General features: G+C 36.7%; 1 protein-coding gene across 2 annotated transcripts in view; it reads right to left on the reverse strand.

The window, feature by feature from the left end:
* Positions 1-3,850: 3,850 nt before the first annotated feature.
* The window catches only part of ERCC8 (ERCC excision repair 8, CSA ubiquitin ligase complex subunit), a 60,773-nt gene continuing 42,736 nt past the window's right edge, over positions 3,851-21,887 (reverse strand). For both annotated transcript variants that reach the window (XM_082651025.1, XM_082651026.1), the window contains 3 exons: positions 15,093-15,290; positions 11,052-11,132; positions 3,851-6,419 (listed from right to left, as the gene is read on the reverse strand). In XM_082651025.1, the coding sequence (XP_082507151.1) occupies positions 6,351-6,419; positions 11,052-11,132; positions 15,093-15,290 (348 nt within the window). In that variant the 3' untranslated portion in view covers positions 3,851-6,350. The remainder of the gene's footprint in view (positions 6,420-11,051; positions 11,133-15,092; positions 15,291-21,887) is intronic.

The following is a 21,887-nucleotide window of genomic DNA, read 5'->3' on the forward strand; positions in this document are numbered from 1 at the left end:
TGGGGGAGGCAGGGCAGGTACACTGAGTAAGTTTGGGATTGGATTTTTTTTGTTGTTGTTGGGGGGATTGGATATTTTGAATAATTTCAGTAGACTGGGCTACAGGGCTGGTTCCTAGCTGCCTGGTACCTGGCTCTGGGGTGGGTTAGGGCAGGGAGAATACTGGCTCACGTGTGAGAATTTGATAAAGGGGATGGTTGGGGGTGTGGACTCTGGATTGGTTGTCTTGTATACTAAAGGCATGCTTCCAGGGGGGTCCTTTGCTATCTCTGGGAATTAGTTCTGGAAGGGGCAGTGTCACCAGGATCGACCAAGGATCCAAATGCCACAGTATCCAGGATACAGAAAATAAGAAAATGTAGTCAATACCATTGGCCCTGTGATGCTCTGGCATCATATCAAGGAATCCCTGGGAGTGATACTAGTGGAGACTTTTAGCGAGCAGGGCATAAGTTGCACTAACACTGTAGAAAACATTTTACTAAGAGAGTAGAAAGGAAGAACACAAGTAGAGGTGTAAGGAGTCCTTGCAGGCCAGCCTATGACTAGATTTTCTATTTATATGGCATTAACCAAGAAATAGGAAATTCTTGGGGTCTCCAACAATATCTAAGTGGAGTTGGAAAGTGTGCTAAAGGTATGATATATCAAGATAGCAGGTCCAGCAGTTGTTCTGTTGGACAGTATGAAATGATACATTAGTAAAGTATATGTAAGATTAGTGGGATTGTGTGTAACCAAGGAGAAAGAGTGGTTGTGGCGATCATGGTGGGAGGCACGAGGTGAGAGTAGGAAAATGCCTTGGGAACTAGGTGGTCCTCTCCCCAAAGTGCTGAGGGATTTGACTAATATGAGGCAAATGCCTCCAGGGAAAGCAATAATCTCCATTAATTTAGAACACAGAGAGCAGTAACCTCTACTAGATTTCTCCTTAGGCACAGGTATGAGGGGTGTGCCTTTTGGCAAAGAACAAGGAGTAGGATCATGGGCTAGGCAGACAGTAGCTCAGAAATGTAATGGGATCCCTAATATCAAAGGAAGAAAAGCAAAAACGTCCTGTGTACAATTTGTGCCTTAGGAGAGGCAACCCATGTGTTGCTGGAAGCGAGGTTTTAGTGTCAGAGTGAAGTCATCTCCAATGATGGGCACTTGGAGTAGGAGATGCCCTCTGGGATACGGGGCTGGGGTATCCTTTCCCAGAGGGTATCCACTCGAGGTGATGTGGGGTCTCACATTTACCATGTTTGGGTCTTCAGACTGTATATTAATGAAAGTATACAGACCAATAGCAATAAGACCAACAGTCAACAGGAAGATAAGCAGCTGCACTGAGAGGGCTTTTGTTTTTGGTGGAAGTTTCAGCTCAAATGGGTGCTCTATCAGGTAAACAGCTGTCTAGTATATGGACAATTTGGTTAATGCGCCCCTTGATCTGGCCTCCAGTCCTTCTGGGATGAAGGAATGATAAAACATTTATAAAGATATGGGAAGACATTATAAAAAGGGTCTCATTTACAAGGAGTCTTTATATACACGGAGGCAATGCACATCCCCTTTAAATATAAGGGGGAAAGAAAACTTTTAAAAGTTGGTGTGAGGTGTAAACTGGCCAAGGGGCCTTGAATTAAGAGAGATTAAGGCCTAGAGCAAGATAGAGACCCATTTAGGGGTCCATTTACCTGAGTGGAATTTGAAAAAGAGCTGTGTGAGACCATTATGTCTCTTAATTAAACTGGCTATCTGATACCTACAAGGGATGTGAAAGTTCTATTGAATACCTTTTCCAAGAGATTAGCATTGTGTATTTTTAGAAGAAAAATGTATATCTTAGTTATTAACAATAACATCTGTAACTCTAAAAGTAGTATGGCGTGCAATTGGAAAGGCCTTGTATTGTGGCCTAAATATATATGGAGATGTGTGATTTTGACTTATATTTTGGACATCTGTGAGGCAAGAGAGTCCCAGTTTTGTTAGTTTTTTTCTCCCTTAAAGGGACAATTTTAGGCAATGACCCAACAGTTTATAATAAATGTGAAATGAGGCTACTTGTTGGCCAGGGCATCCAGAAGTTTGGTTGAGTGTGTTGTTTCTTGGGTCCCATCCATTATTAGGGACATCCCTGAGATGGAAAACAGCAACATTTCATTGAGCTCCATCATGTATGATGGTTAGCAGTGCCATTTGCATAGTCTATCTACTCCCATTGCTGTTCATTCAGTTAATCCCAAGTGGATTCTGAGCAGCCAAGTGATCTGGGGGAGGGATGACATCCTCCAGCACCATGGCACTTAACAAGGGACTGAGGACAGGGGAAGCCACCTCCTCCTGCAGGTGGAATACGCCAGAGAGCTCAGGTTCGGCTCCATCCTGTCTAAAGAGGCCTTGGTAGCTGTGCTGAGTTTCTGGTGTATTGTTTCTACGACCCAACGCTTAACAAGCAGTTGGGTATGAAAGGTCACAGGCTCAGAGTATGTGAGAGCCTCTATTTTCCAGAGAGCTCAGCATGTATTTTATTTGTTGTTTTAATGGAGTATAGTATGAGGCTGAGAGGGCAGTTTTTTGCATCGTAAGCCCTTGGACAACTTATGGCCATCCTACGTGGTCTAGAGATTCCAGGAGGTATGACAAGAGGTTGCCAAAATTTCCTTGGTGAAAGAGTCCTTCAGGGCACTAACGGGAGTACCTACTGATTTGAATTTGGAAGTAAAATTTGTAAATAAAGAATATGTTGCCTTCAGAACCCCCAAAGTACTAAAACATGTTGGACCTGTATACCTTAAATGTATATCAAATGAGTCTCCTTGGAGGAGGATGTCATCAATGTAACATCACACCTGTGCTCCTGGAAAAAGGTGGATGCAGTTGAGATCTTGTCTGCCTAGATTGTGATGGCAAAGCTGCTGAGGTACCCAATAGATAGTCTGGAAAAGGTGTATTGTGTCTCTTTGAAGTGAAGGCGAACAGCAGCTAGAGGCTGGTGAAATAGGCACTGAACAGAACATGTTAGCCAAGTGTACAGGGGCAAAATATTTACAGGTTGTTGACTGAATAGAATCAGTAATTTCAATAATATTGGATATTCAAAACTACAATGAGGTACCATCTCACACTGGTCAGAATGACCATTATTAAAAAGTCTACAAATAATAAATGCTGGAGAGGGTGTGGAGAAAAGGGTCTCACACTGTTGGTGGGAATGTAAACTGGTGCAGTCACTATGGAAAACAGTATGGAGTTCCTCAAAAAACTAAAAATACAGTTGCCATATGATCCAGCAATCCCACTCCTGGGCATATACCCAGACAAAACTATAATTCGAAAAGATACATGCACCCCTATGTTCATAGCAGCACTATTTACCTAAATGTCCATCTACAGATAAATGGATAAAGAAGATGTGGGATAAATAAATAAATATATATACACACAATTAAAAAGAATGAAATAATGCCATTTGCAGCAACATGGATGGACCTAGAGATTATCATACTAAGCAAAGTAAGTCAGAAAGAGATAGGCAAATACCATATGATATCACTCATATGTGAAATCTAAAATACAACACAAATGAACATATCTACAAAATAGAAACAGACTCACAGACATAGAGAACAGACTTGTGGTTGCCCAGGGGGAGGGGGGTGGGGGAGGGAAGTATTGGGAATTTGGGATTAGCAGATGCAAACTATTATATATATAGGATGGATAAAATATAGGTCCTACTGTATAGCACAGGGAACTATATTCAATATACTGTGATAAACCACAATGAAAAAGAATATGAAAAAGAATATAGATATGTATAACTGAGTCACTTTGCTGTACAGCAGAAATTAACACATTGTAAATCAATTATACTTTAATAAAATTTAAAAGAAATGACATTGGATATTGAGTATGGGGGCCCCAATGGATGGGACCACATCATTAACGTTGCAGTAATCCATCAAAAGGTGGCATTTTAATCTTATTGCTATATAAATTCTTTAATATATTCATTTAGTATATAAATTTTGGATTTACAATTACATCAAATTATAAAACTTTGCTTTAATATTATATTTATGTATATATTATTCAATTACCTTTTATTTTCTGTTTTTGCTTTTAAATCATTAAGTAATCCACAATTAGCATGATGTTTGCTAGATTGGTGTTTGCTTAGTACCTAAGATTTAAAGTTCCTGTTTTTTTCTCCCCTTGAGCTTGTATCCACCTAAAGTGGCAGTCAGTTTTTCTATTCTCTTCCTGTTTCAGGCTTTTGCACCCTGAAGGTGCAGTCTTTACTTTCTTTTTCTGGCTAATAAGAGGAAAAAAGGGAGGCTGAAGGGGCCAGGTGCTTCTGGGCAACTTACCCCCGGGATTGCCCCTGTCCATGGAATCATCAGTCCCTTCCTCACACTGCCACCTTTTTTTTAAAACTTACAGAATGGCTTGTACCTCTAGATGACTAACACTTTTCCTTTTTGTTTTCTGTTGGGTGTTCACCTGATAAGCTCCTATTGGTCGCTAGTGGCCTCTCTGTAAGCAGCGCCCCCCCTTCTCTAGGGTGTGCTAATCAACCTTAGAGGGGCTAGGGTCTACATCTAGGAAAGCAACGGTGGCATCAACTTCACCTTTTACATTTTTTGTTTTGAGCATGAGACTCTTTGCATGTTGATAAGCAGCAGCTCTTATGACGGCCCATATGCATGGACCAGGGCTTTGTATGTTTAAAATTAATTGGATCAACTCTTCAGGTCTTGGCGGGGGACATGCTGGAAACTGGTGCTCCTTTTCCCTCCTCTCCTTCTTCATTAAACACTGAGTCACGGTCTCCAGGGATGGGACCTCTTATACCCTACTAGTGTGGGGAACGGATTGCTTGCGACAGCAGGAAGCAGACATAGCAGAGAAGCTTGTGACCTGAACAGTGCTTGTGGGGAGCCATGATCTCCTGAGAAGGCCCTCACACCACAAATGGCCCACAGCACACAGGTGAGTGCTCAGGTGCAGCCATCTCCGACTACTTTGAGGAACAGGCGGAGATTTGATTCAGAAAAGCTCAGAGGGGAAAAGGAAAATGGTTTATGGATGCCTACAGGAACATGTAACGTCGCAGACACGAGGTACTGACAAGGCCTCACTGGTTGTTGGCACTGCCCAGTCAGTGGATTAGACTCATCCCATGGCTCTAGGAGGGTAGTCATTCCACATCCCCAGCAGATGGACCTTTTCGAAATGTACCAGTTACCTATGTGTATTTGAAGTTTGGAGAAAGACTCCTTTTTTCTTAAAATTAAAAAAAAATTCCAATTTCAATAGCATTCTCAAAGATTGTTAAGAATCCTCACCAAGTGAGAAAAAGTGAGAGTAAAATGGTCAGGGCTTAAGAAGATCAACTATAAAGTAAACGTATGGAAAACGTTTGGCCAGAAAGGTCTGATATGAGGCCTAACACACACTTAAAAACTCAACAACTGTATACTTGGTATTCAAGCTCACAAAAACCTCTTTAACTAGCCTCCTATTGATAGAATCAGAAAGAAAGGGAATATACGATTAGGTTCATGATAATCACTTGTGGGTTATGACACAAGAAGAGTGGAAAATAAAATAGAAATTTTATGACATTTCATGTTTAAGCCAAATTCCCTGCCAGGATATTTTCTGCTTTGATGAATGAAGTAGGACTTGGTCACATCTTAAACAGATTCATAGAAGAGTAGTTTAAGCTGCCATCTGATGCATTAAAATAAAGGAAACATGGTATTTTCCCTAAGTTAAATACCTCCTGTGATGCACTTTTTAGATTGTGGAAGGCAATGAGTTCAAGAAAATTTAACATAAAGCTAGACAACGGTTAAGTAAATGAAATCATTGCAAAAACGGAATACATAAATAATAATAAACAAATTTTGATGTTAACTTCTCAACTATACTTTTTGATATAATCCTCAGTAAAATCATTCTTAAAAGTGAAAATGAGCAAGGTGATGGTGCAACCAGCAGAAGAAGGTCAGTGCTGATAATCTCTACGTGCTCATCCTCTAAGACTGCATCTTATTGTTCACACAATCTGCTCAAGTTCCCACAAAGGGGCTACCATGACCTGTCTCCTTCTACTACAGCTATACGGGCTGCGGCAGACAACAGCAACTGGGATCAAGGAGACTTGTTCTGATTAAATAAACTATATGGAACTCTGTTGCAGGATTTCATGCAACTATTAACTTCATTTTAAAATAAAAGGAAAAAAACCACCCAAATTCAGGGCTAATTTAGCTGTCACTGGACAGTTAAAAAAATAAAACAGTCCTGTTTTAAAAGTTTCATCAATAGAGACAAAAAGGTACTAAGAATGATAGTCATCCTTCCTCATCACTGCTGCTCCAGGCATCTTCAAATGCTGGATTTAACTGTGCTTTGGTTGAAGTCTAAAAAAAAGGGGCAAAAAAGAAAGACTCAATTATTCTACCTCATAATTTTAGGCTCACAATATAGTTATGAAATATATCAGATAAAAAGCAACTAGATTATTTTTGAAGAAACTATATAATTGTTAATTTCAAACCAAAAGTTAACAAAAGAAACACCCCGCATACAATATAAAATAATGTAACTTCATTTTAAATAGACATATCAGACTTTATCTAAATTATCTGTTTCCTTCAAAGTAGTTACCTCATACACACACACAGACACGCACAGACACACATATGCTGCTGCTGCTATTACTTAAGGCATTTTTACACCTCTTTGGAGTTACCTGGAGAAGAGGGCACATTAATATCCATGTGGCTAAGCCTGGACTCAGGTCTACAGTCTGACTTGAGAGCCCAAATTATTAATGTGAGCAACTTTTTACTGCTTGGATGGACCTGATTTTTATAAATAAGCAAATATCCACATGTGGGGAATAAGGTGTTCGTCAGAGTAATATCATTTTTGGTATTAAGTGTCGAGGTTTATGTATGTATGTATGTATGCATGTATGTAGTTAGGAAAGCAGTTGAAAAAGACAGGTAAAATGTATTGGAAACGGTAACATTTTGTCATTAGCACATAGGTTTCCCTGGGAGATTTCTGTGAAAGAGAACATGCATTAGATGGTATTTATCTAAAATAACAAAACATCACAGTACTCTCACAACTTTAATAATAAATGTAATCAGCAACAGAGGAATTTTAATTACCTGTGGTATTTCAAATCAATTCACTTGTCTGGGGAAATTTTTTGAATGGCTAACCTTCTTATTCTTTGGCAAATGATTAAAGGACTTTAAAATGATCTCTTTTTTGAGTATCTGGGCATTATGAGCCACGTGTGCTTCCTACTCTGCAGTTTTTATGTCTGCTGCCAGTTTGTTCAGACTCCAAATCCAATAATGTATTAGTTCTTAGATTATTCTTAAATTATCTTAGATATATTACCTTTTACAACATATAGCAATATTTTATGTTAAGGGTAGCCCCTACTGTATGTCTGAGAATGTTCATTTCCTTTTGATGAACATGATGATTTAGACTCTTAAAATTCAAACAATGATAACAGTAGAAATAGTGGGTGTTTGCAGTAAATTCCCCAAGTATCAGCCAGGACAGTCAGAAAACAATATGTGAATTTAGGTATTCTTTACAGTTGTTAAAGCTTAGATCTGAGTCCATTACTTAATCTAATGGTGGTATTGTCACCATTACTAAACGTAACATTGGCTATTGTCACTTAGTTGCACAAACAAAATTCCATTATACCTGGTGTCCAGATCCAAAACTATTACCAAACCTCAGCAAACTATTCACTTATTTCTAGTAGCAGTCCACTGATTTGCAAGAGTAGCATACTGAAGACTGTTCATTTATTCTTTCATCCAAGTGTTTACTGAATTTCCTACCTTTCTGGGTTTATAATTTAACTACCAAGTTAGGTTATTTAGTGACAGTTTATTTAAAGATGTATTATCCTTAGGGGTTAGGTGGTTATTCTTCCCTACTCTAGCTCTAACAGCCTTTAACTCTGCCTTAGATATCTACCCCAAAATGTCCCTGGGTAGATGAACCACACAAAGGCCATGCCTTCTAATTTCACTATGGAAGCCAAATATGTAACCTATTAAACACTTAAATTTCATTTTAAAAATCAACAGAGAAGCAAAATTATATTTTAATGTAAATTATTGTTGCTATGGTAAGCAAACAAAAATAAGTGAAAATTGGAAAGGCAGTTGCATATAAATTTTACTGTTTATAGCAGTAAAGGATAACAATATGAATATATTACAGTATTATTAGAAGTACATTTTATTGTTAAAAAACACAAATAAAACATCTTACTTGTAATTGAAAGCTTCAGTAAAAATATTATATATGATGTGGTACACAAATACTGTTTGAGACCTACTGATCAAGTTAACTACCATCTATTACTTCAGTTTTCTTTACAGCATCTCCTCCTAGTGGACATTCTTTCTATGCTTGAACATATCCATTCAGCCTGCCTGTTCTACTGACAGATAGTTGTGAATGTTATGGAGACAGGGAAGCATGAGTTTAAAGGGGATATAGTTCAGGTCCATGTAACGGGAAGGAAGAACAAAACCAAACTGGATCATCTTCCATACATGCATCTTGATAAATTCTAAATTTCTTACTGGTAATTAGTGGAAAATCTTTATAGGTAGAATATAGAGTTGTCTCAATATAGCAAGTGATTATACATCTACACAAGTGGTAAATAAAACAGCTACATATTGTGTAACTGTCAAAACAAAGTAAGATTCTTGATGAGAGGTCAGATTTAAACTGTAATATAGTCACCCTAGAGATCTCAGCCAGGAAAAAGTGAGTAGGAGTTACATAGGCTTGCTTTGATTGTGACCAAATGTTAGGAAGAGGGGGCAAAAGGAAGGTAGATTCCTCAGAATATAACAAAACAGCCTGCCAATTAAATAACAGGATTTATGCTTAAAGACCATAAAACCTGCCCCTATTGCCCAATGCCCTTCAATTTCTTATGGTAGAACTAAGTTCCTCTTCTATCTTGGATATCAGAAGAAAACACCCCTAAGGGATTGTATGTTGGTTGATGGAGAAGTAAATCTCATCTCAAGGGGGGATTTGAAAGGAAACCTAAGAACAATTTTGCTTTGATGATTCTGATGTTTGAAGATATCATAAACTTGTCTCAGATCACTAATGAATGGCAGAACTGGGATTCGAACCCAGTTACCAGTACTACTATTATTTAGTTTACCTGAAACTACAGATAAAGTGAGTGTGTGAGTATGTGCATGTGTATGCTTTGTTTTGTGTTAAGTTGCCTCTCTGGGGAACTGCAGCAGTCCTTCATTTGATAGGTGAGATGAAAATACTTTTAAATATGAGTTAAATAGTAAATATACATGTAAGGAACAGGGTCTAGTGTAGACAGACTTCTCTATTGGGATCTGCATCGTGATCATATTCATGTTCTACCTACATTCACAGAAATCTTTCAAACTAAAATTTTGTGGAAATAATCTTAGCACTTACCATTTTATATTAATTTGAGAATGGTGCCTATCCTAAAGAATATATACAGTGCATTTTAAAAGGTAAGGTTTCATAGCTCTAAAGCTTAACTATAAAGCTAACCTATTTTTTGTGTACCTCTGTTTGATTTCTACTTGTTCAGCTTAACTTCCCATATACAAAAATTCTTCTAGATGGGGAGTTCAAACTATCACTGTAACTATATAATGAGGAAATAAACCATCAGAGTCACATACTCTCTTTATAAAATAAGCAATTTAGTTTTCTTCTAAATAATATCCTTTTTTCATACATAAGTCAAAGATGATTTTTTTTTTGGCGCTGGCCTCTCACTGTTGTGGCCTCTCCCATTGCGGAGCACAGGCTCCGGATGCGCAGGCTCAGTGGCCATGGCTCACGGGCCTAGCCGCTCCGTGGCATGTGGGATCTTCCCGGACCGGGGCACGAACCCGTGTCCCCTGCATCGGCGGGTGGACTCTCAACCACTGCGCCACCAGGAAAGCCCAAAGATGATTTATTTCTAGCTTTTTTTTTTTATAGTTTTCATTTGGTGAATGATTGTTAAACTTTCTAACATGGCTTATAGTATTATGAGTTGGATTTAATGTATATAGTAATTCCCAAACAGCAGGACACAGTAATTAAATAATAATGCAAAATCAATGGCTGAACCAAATTATTTGAACATATTAAGCTTTGTACAAAAAAAAATTCAGTATTTAAAGCAGGTGTACACTAAAACTAATCAAAGCCATAATAAATCATAGACACATGATGAAATCTGGAAGATTTCACCTTTAGATAGCTTGACAAAAAAGTAAAAAAATTCAGAGGCTACTACCTAAGACCAGAAATCATGTCTTATTTATCTTTGTTTCCCCACCACATTTTTCAGGTTCTTTATTCACACTGTCATATTTGTACCAGTTTATGCTCTGAGATAGGCACTAACAGACTGCTGGTAGAAGTGTAAACTGATAAAATTTGATAGTGTGAATAAAGAACCTTAAAAATGTCATACGTGATAACTCAAGAGGTAACACTACTTCTAGGAATCTAACCAAAGAAGTAATCAGAAATGTAAATAATTTTTGAACAGATATTTACCTTGATGTGTTTATAATGATCAAAAGAAATGTCTTCCAATAGGAAAATACTTGAGTAAATTATGGTAAATAAATGACAGAATGCTATATTATTAAAAACAATATTTACAAATACTTATTAATGACATGGAAAAAGTCTTAAGCAGGATGCTAAGCTGTATGTTCAAGCATAATATTAACCATGCTAAAAAGTACGCACAGGAAAAAACAAGAATGAATTAAATCAAAATGTTAATAGTAATTAATAAACTTCAGAAATTTATGTTCTTCTCTTAATATTTTTTTGAATTTTCCAAATATAGAGGCAAATTATTTTTACAATCACAAAATAGCAAGAAATGCTTTAAAAGTTTCTCTCATATAAAGTAAATTAATAAAAACTTTTTTTATGATTTAGAAGTCACTGTTCAATTTGTATAAATAATATTTTACCTCCTCATCATCAGGAACTGATTCATGTAAGGATGGTATCCAAGCAAGAATATTGCAGTCTCTGCTACCACTGTAAAGTTCCTATAACACAAAGCAAAGATGTAATTGTAGGTCACTTTAAAGCTGGTGCCAATCTGAAATAAATGACATCAATTTTTAAATGATTATTTCTTAGATTAGATTAATTAAGATTAATTCTATTTCTACTCCCCAAAGAAACTGGGCTGATGTTTTTTTCTGTTTAAGATGTAGTAAAGACTTGTTTTGTATTTAAAAATAGTATTATGATATGTTAACATGTTGCTAACATGTTAAAATTCACAAAAACAATCACTGTAATTTTTAATCAATCATAGTATCCTTTTTTTTTTTTTTTTTTTGCAGTATGCGGGCCTCTCTGTGCTGTGGCCTCTCCCATTGCGGAGCACAGGCTCTGGACGCGTAGGCTCAGTGGCCATGGCTCACGGGCCCAGCCGCTCCGCGGCATGTGGGATCTTCCTGGACCGGGGCACGAACCCGTGTCCCCTGCATCGGCGGGTGGACTCTCAACCACTGTGCCACTAGGGAAGCCCCATAGTATCCATTTATTTCAAGTGTCAGAGAATGAGAAAAAAATGGAAGAAATAAATTTCATCCTTTTCTGTCAATAACTGAGCTTTAATAAAGACTTCAATGAAGAAAATACGAGTTTCTAGCTAAAATAGACCAAAAGTTCAAAAAAAGAACTCAACTAAAGAGCATTAAGACATATATGCCATGCTTGCTGAGAAGCTTATTTTATAAGCAGCTTGGGCTGATGCACAGTCAGTGTCAATGTCTTTATGGATATGCTGCCTGCATATGCTGAACAATGTTCATTCACCTCCCCACAAAACTTCAGAAATATGTTATATTGGCTAGTACTGAAAATATTCCTATGCAGCAGTGAAATAGATACGCTCCCATACAGAGGGTATAAATTGCTATAATCTTTTCAGAGAATGAAATCTCAACATGTGTCAGAAGTTTCTGTATGCATTTCTAGGAAGTCATGCCAAAGACACACATGAAATTCAAGGATATTATCATCAATATTATAATAACAAAAATAATAATAATTTTCCAAAAATTATTGTCCAGGGTAATGATTTCTAAATTTATGCTGCATTAATATGATGTGATATTACATAATCACTAAATTCATTTTTGAAGAATATTTAATGACAGTGGAAAATATTCATATTGTCAAGAGAAAGGAGCAGGATGTAAACCAAATAGTCATAGTGTGAAAAGAAAAAAACAGGATGTAAAATACTAGGTCAATTTTTTAAAAAGCTACTAAGCAAAGAGGAAGGGCTAAAAAGAAAAAACAGCAAAATGTTAAGTGGTTATAAACCTCTGACTGATTAAATGTTTATTTTTCTCGCAAATATATTTCTACACAAATATTTCTAACACTATAACTTTTTTTTCCTGTTCTGGTATGAAATAATTTAGTTTTACTGTTACTCATCTCAAAAGCTATTTGAGGCATGGTATAATTAGTATTTTTCTAAAAAAAATATGTAAAGGTTCTGGGTAAAGGGAAAATAAGATTATGAAGTGATTTATAGGAAATATAGATATAAAGAGAATTAAGTAAATTACATTTAGTTACACATTATCAGATTTCCTAAATGGAACAAAATTCTACAGACTGCACTGTTAAATCTAGAATGTATGGTTACACTAACTATGGATGATGCAAAGATATTTTCATATGCTCAGTGCCCTAGAGCAATTTAGTTTCCTGAGAAGATATATACCCAAGATACACTAAGGTCAGATAACCTTGTCTTATGTTTCCTCATGATCAAATTCAGGTGATATATCTTTGCCAGGAATATCACACACTTTGATAATTTGATTAAGCTGATGTATGCCAGTCTTCTTCAAGGTAAAATTACTCATTTTACCTTTGTAATTAATATTTTGTAGGGTGCTACCTTGAGATTATGTAAATTCCTCATCAGACTTTCAATTTATTACTTACTAATAGCAGAATGGACTCATGGATCCCTATTTTAGTCAAAGGGAAATAATCAGTTATTATCATTATTTATTTTGATGTTGGGTATATATTTTCAAATTTTTACATTTATGATAGAATTACTATAAATATCAATTTTATTTTCAGATAGTGGGTTGTGTGTAACATGTAATTGGTTAAAAGGGTTCTGATGCTGAATGGAGGCAAAAATACTACTCTCCTTTACTTTTATAATTTAGATTTATAATTATTTTCCTTTTCAGAAATCATAATAGGGATAAGAGTTGGAAGCTTTCTGATGTAATGCAGTGATTCAAATCTTTCTTAGGGCACAGCACATATAGAAATGGTATTTGTCACACTTCCCTGGTGGTGTAGTGGTTAAGAATCCGCCTGCCAATGCAGGGGACACGGGTTCGAGCCCTGGTCCGGGAAGATCCCACATGCTGCGGAGCAACTAAGCCCGGACACCACAACTACTGAGCCCACGCAGCACAACTACTGAAGCCCATGCGCCTAGAGCCCGTCCTTTGCAACAAGACAAGCCAGCGCAATGAGAAACCTGTGCACCACAACAAAGAGCAGCCCCTGCTCGCCACAACTAGAGAAAGTCTGCGCACAGCAACGAAGATCCAATGTAGCTAAATAAATAAATAAATAAATAAATAAATAAATAAATAAATAAAAGGACTGGTATTTGCCAGGAGGCAACTGGCCCCAGCTCTCTGGCTATCCTAGGCTTGTCCCAGCTATTCCAGGGACTGAAGGGAATCAAATATCTGGACATACTTTCAATACATTCTAGGAAGCTCTGATTTGGTGGAAAGCAACAACTGGTAGTCAGAATACCTGTGTTAAAATCTTGGCTGTGTCTCTAAGTGACTCTGGATAAGAAAAGAGGTACTGTATTCTAAGAATTTCTTTGAATGGATAATCATGCTTCGTCAATCTACTTGCAGATTTGAGGCAAGTCACATCACCCCTCTGGTTGCCTTAGTAGCCTTTTCCCAGAAGTAACACTAAAAATATTTAATAATTGGTACATCAGGACACTGGCCAATCCAAAGAGATACTGGACATAGAGAGGGAGCAGGGTCTGAAGGTCCCTCTTAGTTACTGGGTCTAGGAGGCCCCAGGGAAGGGGGTGAAGCTGGAAGTCACTTAGGGGGCATAGTACAACAGCTATGTAACAAACAGCAGGATATGAATTTGAGTATTTTAATAATGGATACTGCCATGCTGATGTGTGCTGGCTGAAAAACCAGCCCTGTATATCTTACTTCACAGCGTCAGACACAAATTAAGTAATGAGTATTAATGAATGAATGAATAAGGTGATAAATTCCCTCCTAGCTCTAATAACCCATAATATTCATTCTTTCAGTATTTAATTTTCATGAGCCTCATTTTCGTTATCTACGATGCAGGGAAAATACCAACAATCTTGCTACATTAGGGACTCATTTAAAGGAGCATATGAGGTAATCTATGCAAATGTTCTATGAAAAAACCAATTTGTTCCATTGGTGAGATGAAAGAGAAAGGTTAGGATGTTAAACAAACAAAAAACATAGGTATTTAAGAAATTATGTAAGTTGCATCAACACTAAAGTAAACTTATTAGCCATTGGCAGAAAATAAGAAAAAAATAAAATTTCAGACATTCACACATACGTAAATCAGGATACAAAAACTATATTTTGAGATGAGACACATATGTTCCATTTTTTTCCCAAAAGCTCGTTTGCAAGAAATTATTTTAATTTGCCAGAGATTTTCAACTGCCAAATAAATGGAGCCCATATACAAAAGAAAGAATTTATCCCAGTCAAGTTGCACAGTATTATATTGATTCACAGAGACATCCTATGCCACCTAAAAAAAAATCTATCCTCTATTTAATAAACTCTAGCTCGGATGTGGATAAAAAGTATAATTCCTTAGAAGGAAATTGCAATTTACTCTTTTATATACAACTACTCTGGCAAGCTAGCTACCCGAACATTCTAAATTCCCCTAAATATCATTCTTACCTGGAAATTAGACTGAAATACACAGCAGTCAACACTTTTATAATGTCCCTTAAGCATAGTTATCTGTTCTCCTGAGTAAACTGTATAAACAGCAATGGTGCTACCATATGGTACAAAAACAAATTCTGAACTGCAGCCACAGGAGACAGTGAATTTCAATCCTTTTCTACTGTCATTACACACTTTTCCATAGTTCACCTGTAGGATGTAAAAGCATACAGTTACTTACTTAAATCTGAATTAAAAAGACAACAAAGATAGGAAAAAATATTTACTTAAAATATTCTACTATAGAAATGACTCTAGTAAGTCTAAAAAAAAAAAGATCCATGTCCTAATAGGAATAAGGGCCAATGACATAAATGTACATTTGATATACGAGGGAAACACAAATAGTAAAAAGACCCACAAAAACAAATGTTCACATTTCAACTGTGATAGAAATAAAAATGCAAATTAAGGCAACCTTGAAGAATCATTTTAGACCATTTAGCAAAAATTTTAATAAACCATTGAGACACTCAATACTAGTACAAGTGAGGTAAACGTGTAGGTGGCACCACAATTTGATCATTCTTTCTAAAAGACCAAATGGTTTATTATGCAACAAAATATAAAAGTATACTTTATGTATATGTATATATACACACACACACACACGTATATGTATATACTCCCTCCAGAAAAAAAAATTAAATATATACACACATACATATATAATATGTATACATATTTTTGGAGGGAGGATAACTTTCTTTTTATTTATAACATTTTAAATTATGATAAAATACAAATAACATAAAATGTGCCATCTTAACCACAATTTAAGTGTACAGTTCAGTGACATTAAGTATATTCACATTGTTGTGCAACCGTCACCACTATCCATTTTCCATCTTGCAAAACTGAAACTCTGTACCCTTTAAACAACAAAGACATTATTCCTTGACGTAGTAACTATTACTGGGAATTTATCTTAGGGAAATAATTAAACAGCAAAAAGGTACATGCCAAGAGGAATTCAATTCCACACTATCTAGAATGGCAAAGTAACTGAGAATAGATGTAAATTCCTAATAGTGTTATATTAACTCTACAGTTTACATAGAAATTAAAAAAATCATAAGTATGAAAATTATGCAGAAAATAGGGATAAAAGTTAAGTATAAAAAAGCAAAGAACACAAATACTGTGTATACTACAATTGCAGCTTCTTATAAATAATTATATATTTGGGACAAAAACAAAAATTCTACACCTGTAAGTCAAAGATGCAAGACCAACAACATCAGCATCACCCGAGCAGTTAGAAACAAATTCTAGGCCCCATCGCAATCTACTGAACTAGAATCTTCATTTTAACAAGATCCCTAGATGTTCTGTAGGTCCATCAAAGTCTGAGAAGCTTGGGGATAAAGGTTTACTTCCTGGTGATAATTTAGATAAGAAGCTTAGGGTAAGTGTAAAACCAGTATCTAATCATTTAGGAATTATGAGCAAGCAGATCACCAATATCTCCCTTCACTATGGCTAATAATGGAGTTTAAACAGACAGTGACTGATTTGCCTTCTTTTTCTAAAGGTTGGGTGGGAGTGTGTGTGTGTGTGTGTTTCTGTGTATAAACAAACACTGAGGCTCAAATGGATATATGCTGATAATTGTGGATACTACATTCGGCTTACCCACCCTCGAGGTTAACATGTGACAGAAATGAGCATGTGTGTTCAACTATCTCAATGCAGCAGCAGTACAGTGAAATGTTAAAACATTAAACTTATAATCAGTAGACTTCGGTTTTTGAAACCCACTACACCCCTCCTTTGCCTCTTATGAGTAATGAATGATTTAACCTCTGAGTTTCATTCTTCTAATCTGTTAAAAGGAAATAACATCATTTACCAGAGCTATTGTGAAAAATAAAATGAAATAATGCAGGGACTTGCCTGGTGGCGCAGTGGTTAAGACTCCACACTCTCAATGCAGGGGGCCCGGGTTCAATCCCTGGTCAGGGAACTAGATCCCACAGGCATGCCGCAACTAAGAGTTTGCATGCCACAACTAAGGAGTCCGCCTGCCGCAACTAAGACCCAGTGCAACCAAATAAATATTTTTTAAAAAATGAAATAATGCATAAGAAAACACTTAGGATATAGAAGTATTCAGTGAGTCCTTAGATTTATTAATTCCTATATATTTAAAAGAATAACATTCCCTCATTTGTGTCTTTTGATCCTCCATGCACAACAATCTGTAGAATAACACTGTGGGGTGGGGAGGTGGAGTGGAGAAAAAACACAAATCTCAACTAGCAATTCTCTGTTCCTCCTGGAAAAATTATGAACTGCTAGAATGTGATGGTCTTATTCACACATCAGAACACCTACCTACAAAATCTATTTTCTTTCCACTATACCACATTCCTTCCCAAATGTGAACTGGAAAGTGTTCAATGAGGTATAAATACTGAACCAGCTAATTAACTTTTGTCTTTGTCCTTAGGCGTTCCCCCTGCAATCCATCTTGCAACTTACTGTCCTATTAATCTTGGTAAATCACTGCTGTGATCAAATCACCTGTGGGCTCAAAACTATCAATATCTTTTCAATGCCTATGGAATGAAGTTCTAGTAACAGGTGAAGGAAAGGAGAGATCTACCAATTACTAAGTGCTTAGTGTCACACACTGTGCTAGGTGATTATCTAAGCTCCCCGTTTTATGACTATAAACACTTAACATAAAAAGCAGTATGTGACAAATATCATGCTATATATTATGAAAGTATTGAAGAAGAACAGGGTACTTTTGGTTATGATGTCTTAAAGGTGGTATGTACAGTCTTTGAAAAGATTCTGATGGGGAGGAAATTTTCATAGATGTGGGATAGGATGATGGCAAACACAGTTCCCTATCTTATGAATCCCTTTTATTGTTCCAGGAAATATATACATCTAGTCACTGAATAAATACCTACAGTGATGCCGAGATTCCGTCATAAGGCAGCCCATTTCACTGTCAAACAACTATCAGCATAATTAATAATAATGACAGGTAATGTTTACTAAGTGTTAACATTTGCTGTAAGTATCAGACAATGTGTTAAATATTTTACATGCATTATTTCATATAATATGCAAAACAATACTATAAGATAGGTAGCATTATTAAACAAAAAGAAAACACTTAGAAAGGTTAAGTAAGTATTTCGATCAAGGTCTCTTGGCTAGTAAGTGACAGAATCAGAAACTGAAATCTAGACTATACTAACCAAAAAGCACTGTGCCACACTGTGGTAAATTATTTTTCTTTAATTCCACTAAGTGATGATCACAGTCTACTGTAATACAAGTGAGCACTGGGTACTCTGGAAGCAGGTAAGCTAGACTAGAGGAGTTAAAAAGAGATTGTGCCTGAAATGAATCTTGAAAGCTGAGAAGCAGCTAGGACAGGAAGGAGGAGACGGTATTCCAAAGCAAAGGCAGCAGTCGACGCAAAGAATGGAAGGGTGAGAGAGCATATATTTAAAGACCTTTAAGTAGCTCAGTATGGCTAAGGACACGGGAAAAAATGGGGAAGTGGCAAGATGTAAAGCTAGTGAGTTAGAAGGGACAGCTTATGAAGGCCTTGTGCACAACAGGCAAAAATATTCAGTTTTCATAACCTGAAAGTTTACTGAGGAAACACTTTCACTGGGAGATGAGTTTGGGAAAAGTTAGACGGACGTTAGAGTAATTAAAGAGAGACCATGAGGGCCCAAAGTGAGGCTGGAAGGGAAGAGAGCTAAGAAATAAATTATGAAGAAACAATTAAGAGGACTTGTAAATGATTTAATAGCTGGGATAAGGGAAGGGAAGAATAAAGGATAGACTCCCACTTTCTAGCCATTGGTGACTGGGTGAATGATAACACCAATAACTAAAACAGTAAACACCAGAATAGCTATTTTAAAATTTTGTTGCTGTGCCAAAAGCTGTCTCTCTGTGAATTTTCCCTGTAGGTAGAGTTTTCTGTACTCTAAGGGAATGGTTTCCAGAGTGCAGTTGGCACCTCAAAGAGTCTGTAAGATGATCCATTAAGGTATGAGGGGAAAATGTGAGAATTTCTATTTCATTTTTAACTAAAAAATAAGAAATTAAGCTTTAATAAAATATATGGACTCACAACAGTACGTGTATATAATTTATAAATAATTATACATATATTGGAAGCATGTACTTATACATTTTTCTTAAATTATAAGGGTACTACCAATAAGGCAACACCATACAACAAAAAGTTATCATTTATGATATGCCTATTATTTAGCAGGTACAGTACTACTCTTAACATACTTCCATTTTGCCCTTACAATTACTGTTTAGGTACCTAATAATCCTGATTTACAAGATGGAGACACTGAAACTCTGACCATAGTCCTTCATGATCTCACCTTAAATAAATTGCCTACTACCCAAATTACTAAATGGCAGGGCTGAAATTTGCTTACTATTCTGTCTGACAGCACTTTAAGTGTTTGAATACAGTGTGCTTCCCCTGAGAGTTACTTTTTCTGGGATCAATGTCCCAATTCCTTTAAGTGTTCTTTGTAGGTGAGTTTCTGGGCCACTTTAGTATTTTTGCATGAATGACTTTTCCTTTGATCAAGTCCTTTTTAAAATGTATTATCCATTCTAAACACACTATTCAAAATATGGGCTTACTAGCAAAAATCCATAGAGTATGAGTATCACCACCTTCAAGATGGAGAGAAAAATGGAATAAAATCACATTAACAATTTATGTATGTACTCAATACCATTTATTTCTATCACATTCACCTTTGATGCACATGTAACCTACTTTTCCAAAATGACCCTGTCACTTCTCCACTCAAAAGCCTTGAGTGGCTTTCTATCTCACGCATAGAAAAAGCCGAAGCCCTTACCAAGGGCTACAAGCCTGTAAGCTCTGGTATCCTGTTCCTTCTGTTGCTTATCTCCTATTACTCTCCCCTTTGCTTACTCTAGTCTAACACAAGAGCCACATACATGCTCCTTGGGTATCCCAAGCATGCTCCTGCCTCAGGGTCTTTGTACTTTCTTTCTTCCTCTTCCTGGAATGCTCTCCCTCCCAGATGTTGGATGGCTCACTCCTTCATTTCCTTAAGGCCAAATGTCATCTTCTGAGTCAGACCTAGCCTGACTGCCCTAGGTAAAACATCAACTCCAGCTTCTTAATATTTTCTATGCTCCCTTCCTTGCTTTTCTTTTCTTTACAGTACTTACTGCACCGAATATATATTTTACCCATTCGTCCATCCATCCATTCATTGATTGATGGATGTCTTTCTTTCTCTCCCTGGAACGTAAGCTCCACAAGGATAGAACTTTTCTGTTTTGTCTATTCCTGTATAATACTGCCTGGAAAATAGGAAGTACTCAATAAATTCTTATTAAACAAATGAATAAAATGAGAAAAAGGAAGGTGTGACCTGATTAGGGACATGGTACAATATAATGAGTGAGAGATTCTAAATTAAAATTTGCAATGTCTGAGTTTTTAGCCTGAGACACGATGGAGAAGCATTTCATAAAGAATAAGAGGGATTAGCAAACCCTAAAGTAATCTGGCACAAACAATCCTGACCTTAAAGTTAGTTTTTAATAATAAACGTGATACCTAGAATATCTAAGAGAGAATTAGCTAGAAAGGATGATTAAAGAAAGGAATATGATTAATATTAATATGAACCTTAAGGTAGTTAATAAATGCTTTAAGGGGTCTGGGTATAATCAGCATTATGGCAAGAGTAGAATCTAGAGTCAAACTCTGTTGCTTTCTAGCTATGCAAATTCAGGCAAGTTACCTAATTTTATGTCTTATTTTCCTCATGTGTGTTATAAGAGTAACACCCTTCAGAGTGTTGATGTGGTGATTAAACAACACCATGTATACTCTGGCACATATATTAAATGTTAATTTTTATTAGCATAGTAACTGGCACATAAGCTCTCAATAAATATTAACTATTAGTATTATTGCCAAATTATAAACTTTTGGTAGCTTATTCTGAAAGTGACTAAACCAGAGGTCCATCTGGTAAGGACTATAACATAAATTTTTAAAAAGACTAAAAATTAATTACCACATAAGAATCTAGCACTTGTATGGAGAGGGTGTGGAGAAAAGGGAACCCTTCCACACTGTTGGTGGAAATGTAAATTGGTGCAGCCACTATGGAAAACAGTATGGCGGTTCCTTAAAAAACTGAAAATAGAGTTACCATATGATCCAGCAATCCCACTCCTGGGCATATAATGGGAAAAGATGAAAACTCTTATTAGAAAAGATACATGCAGGCTTCCCTGGTGGCGCAGTGGTTAAGAATCCGCCTACTAATGCAGGGGACATGGGTTTGAGCTCTGGCCAGGAAGATCCTACATGCTGTGGAGCAACTAAGCCTGTGCGCCGCATCTATGGAGCCTGCGCTCTAGAGCCCGTGAGCCACAACTACTGAGCCTGCATGCTGCAACTACTGAAGCCTGTGTGCCTAGAGCCCATGCTCCACAACAAGAGAAGCCACTGCAATATGAAGCCCACACACCGCAACGAAGAGTAGCCCCGGCTCGCCGCAACTAGAGAAAGACCACGCAGCAATGAAGGGCCAACGCAGCCAAAGATAAAATAAATAAAAATTAAAAAAAAAATAAAAAAGAATTAAAAAAAGAAAGAAACATGCAACCCAATGTTCATGGTGGCACTATTTACAATAGCCAAGACACAGAAGCAACCTAAATATCCATCGACAGATGAATGGA

Source organism: Grampus griseus (genome assembly GCF_964374135.1).
Source record: "Grampus griseus genome assembly, chromosome: 3".
In the NCBI taxonomy this organism is placed as follows: Eukaryota; Metazoa; Chordata; class Mammalia; order Artiodactyla; family Delphinidae; genus Grampus; species Grampus griseus.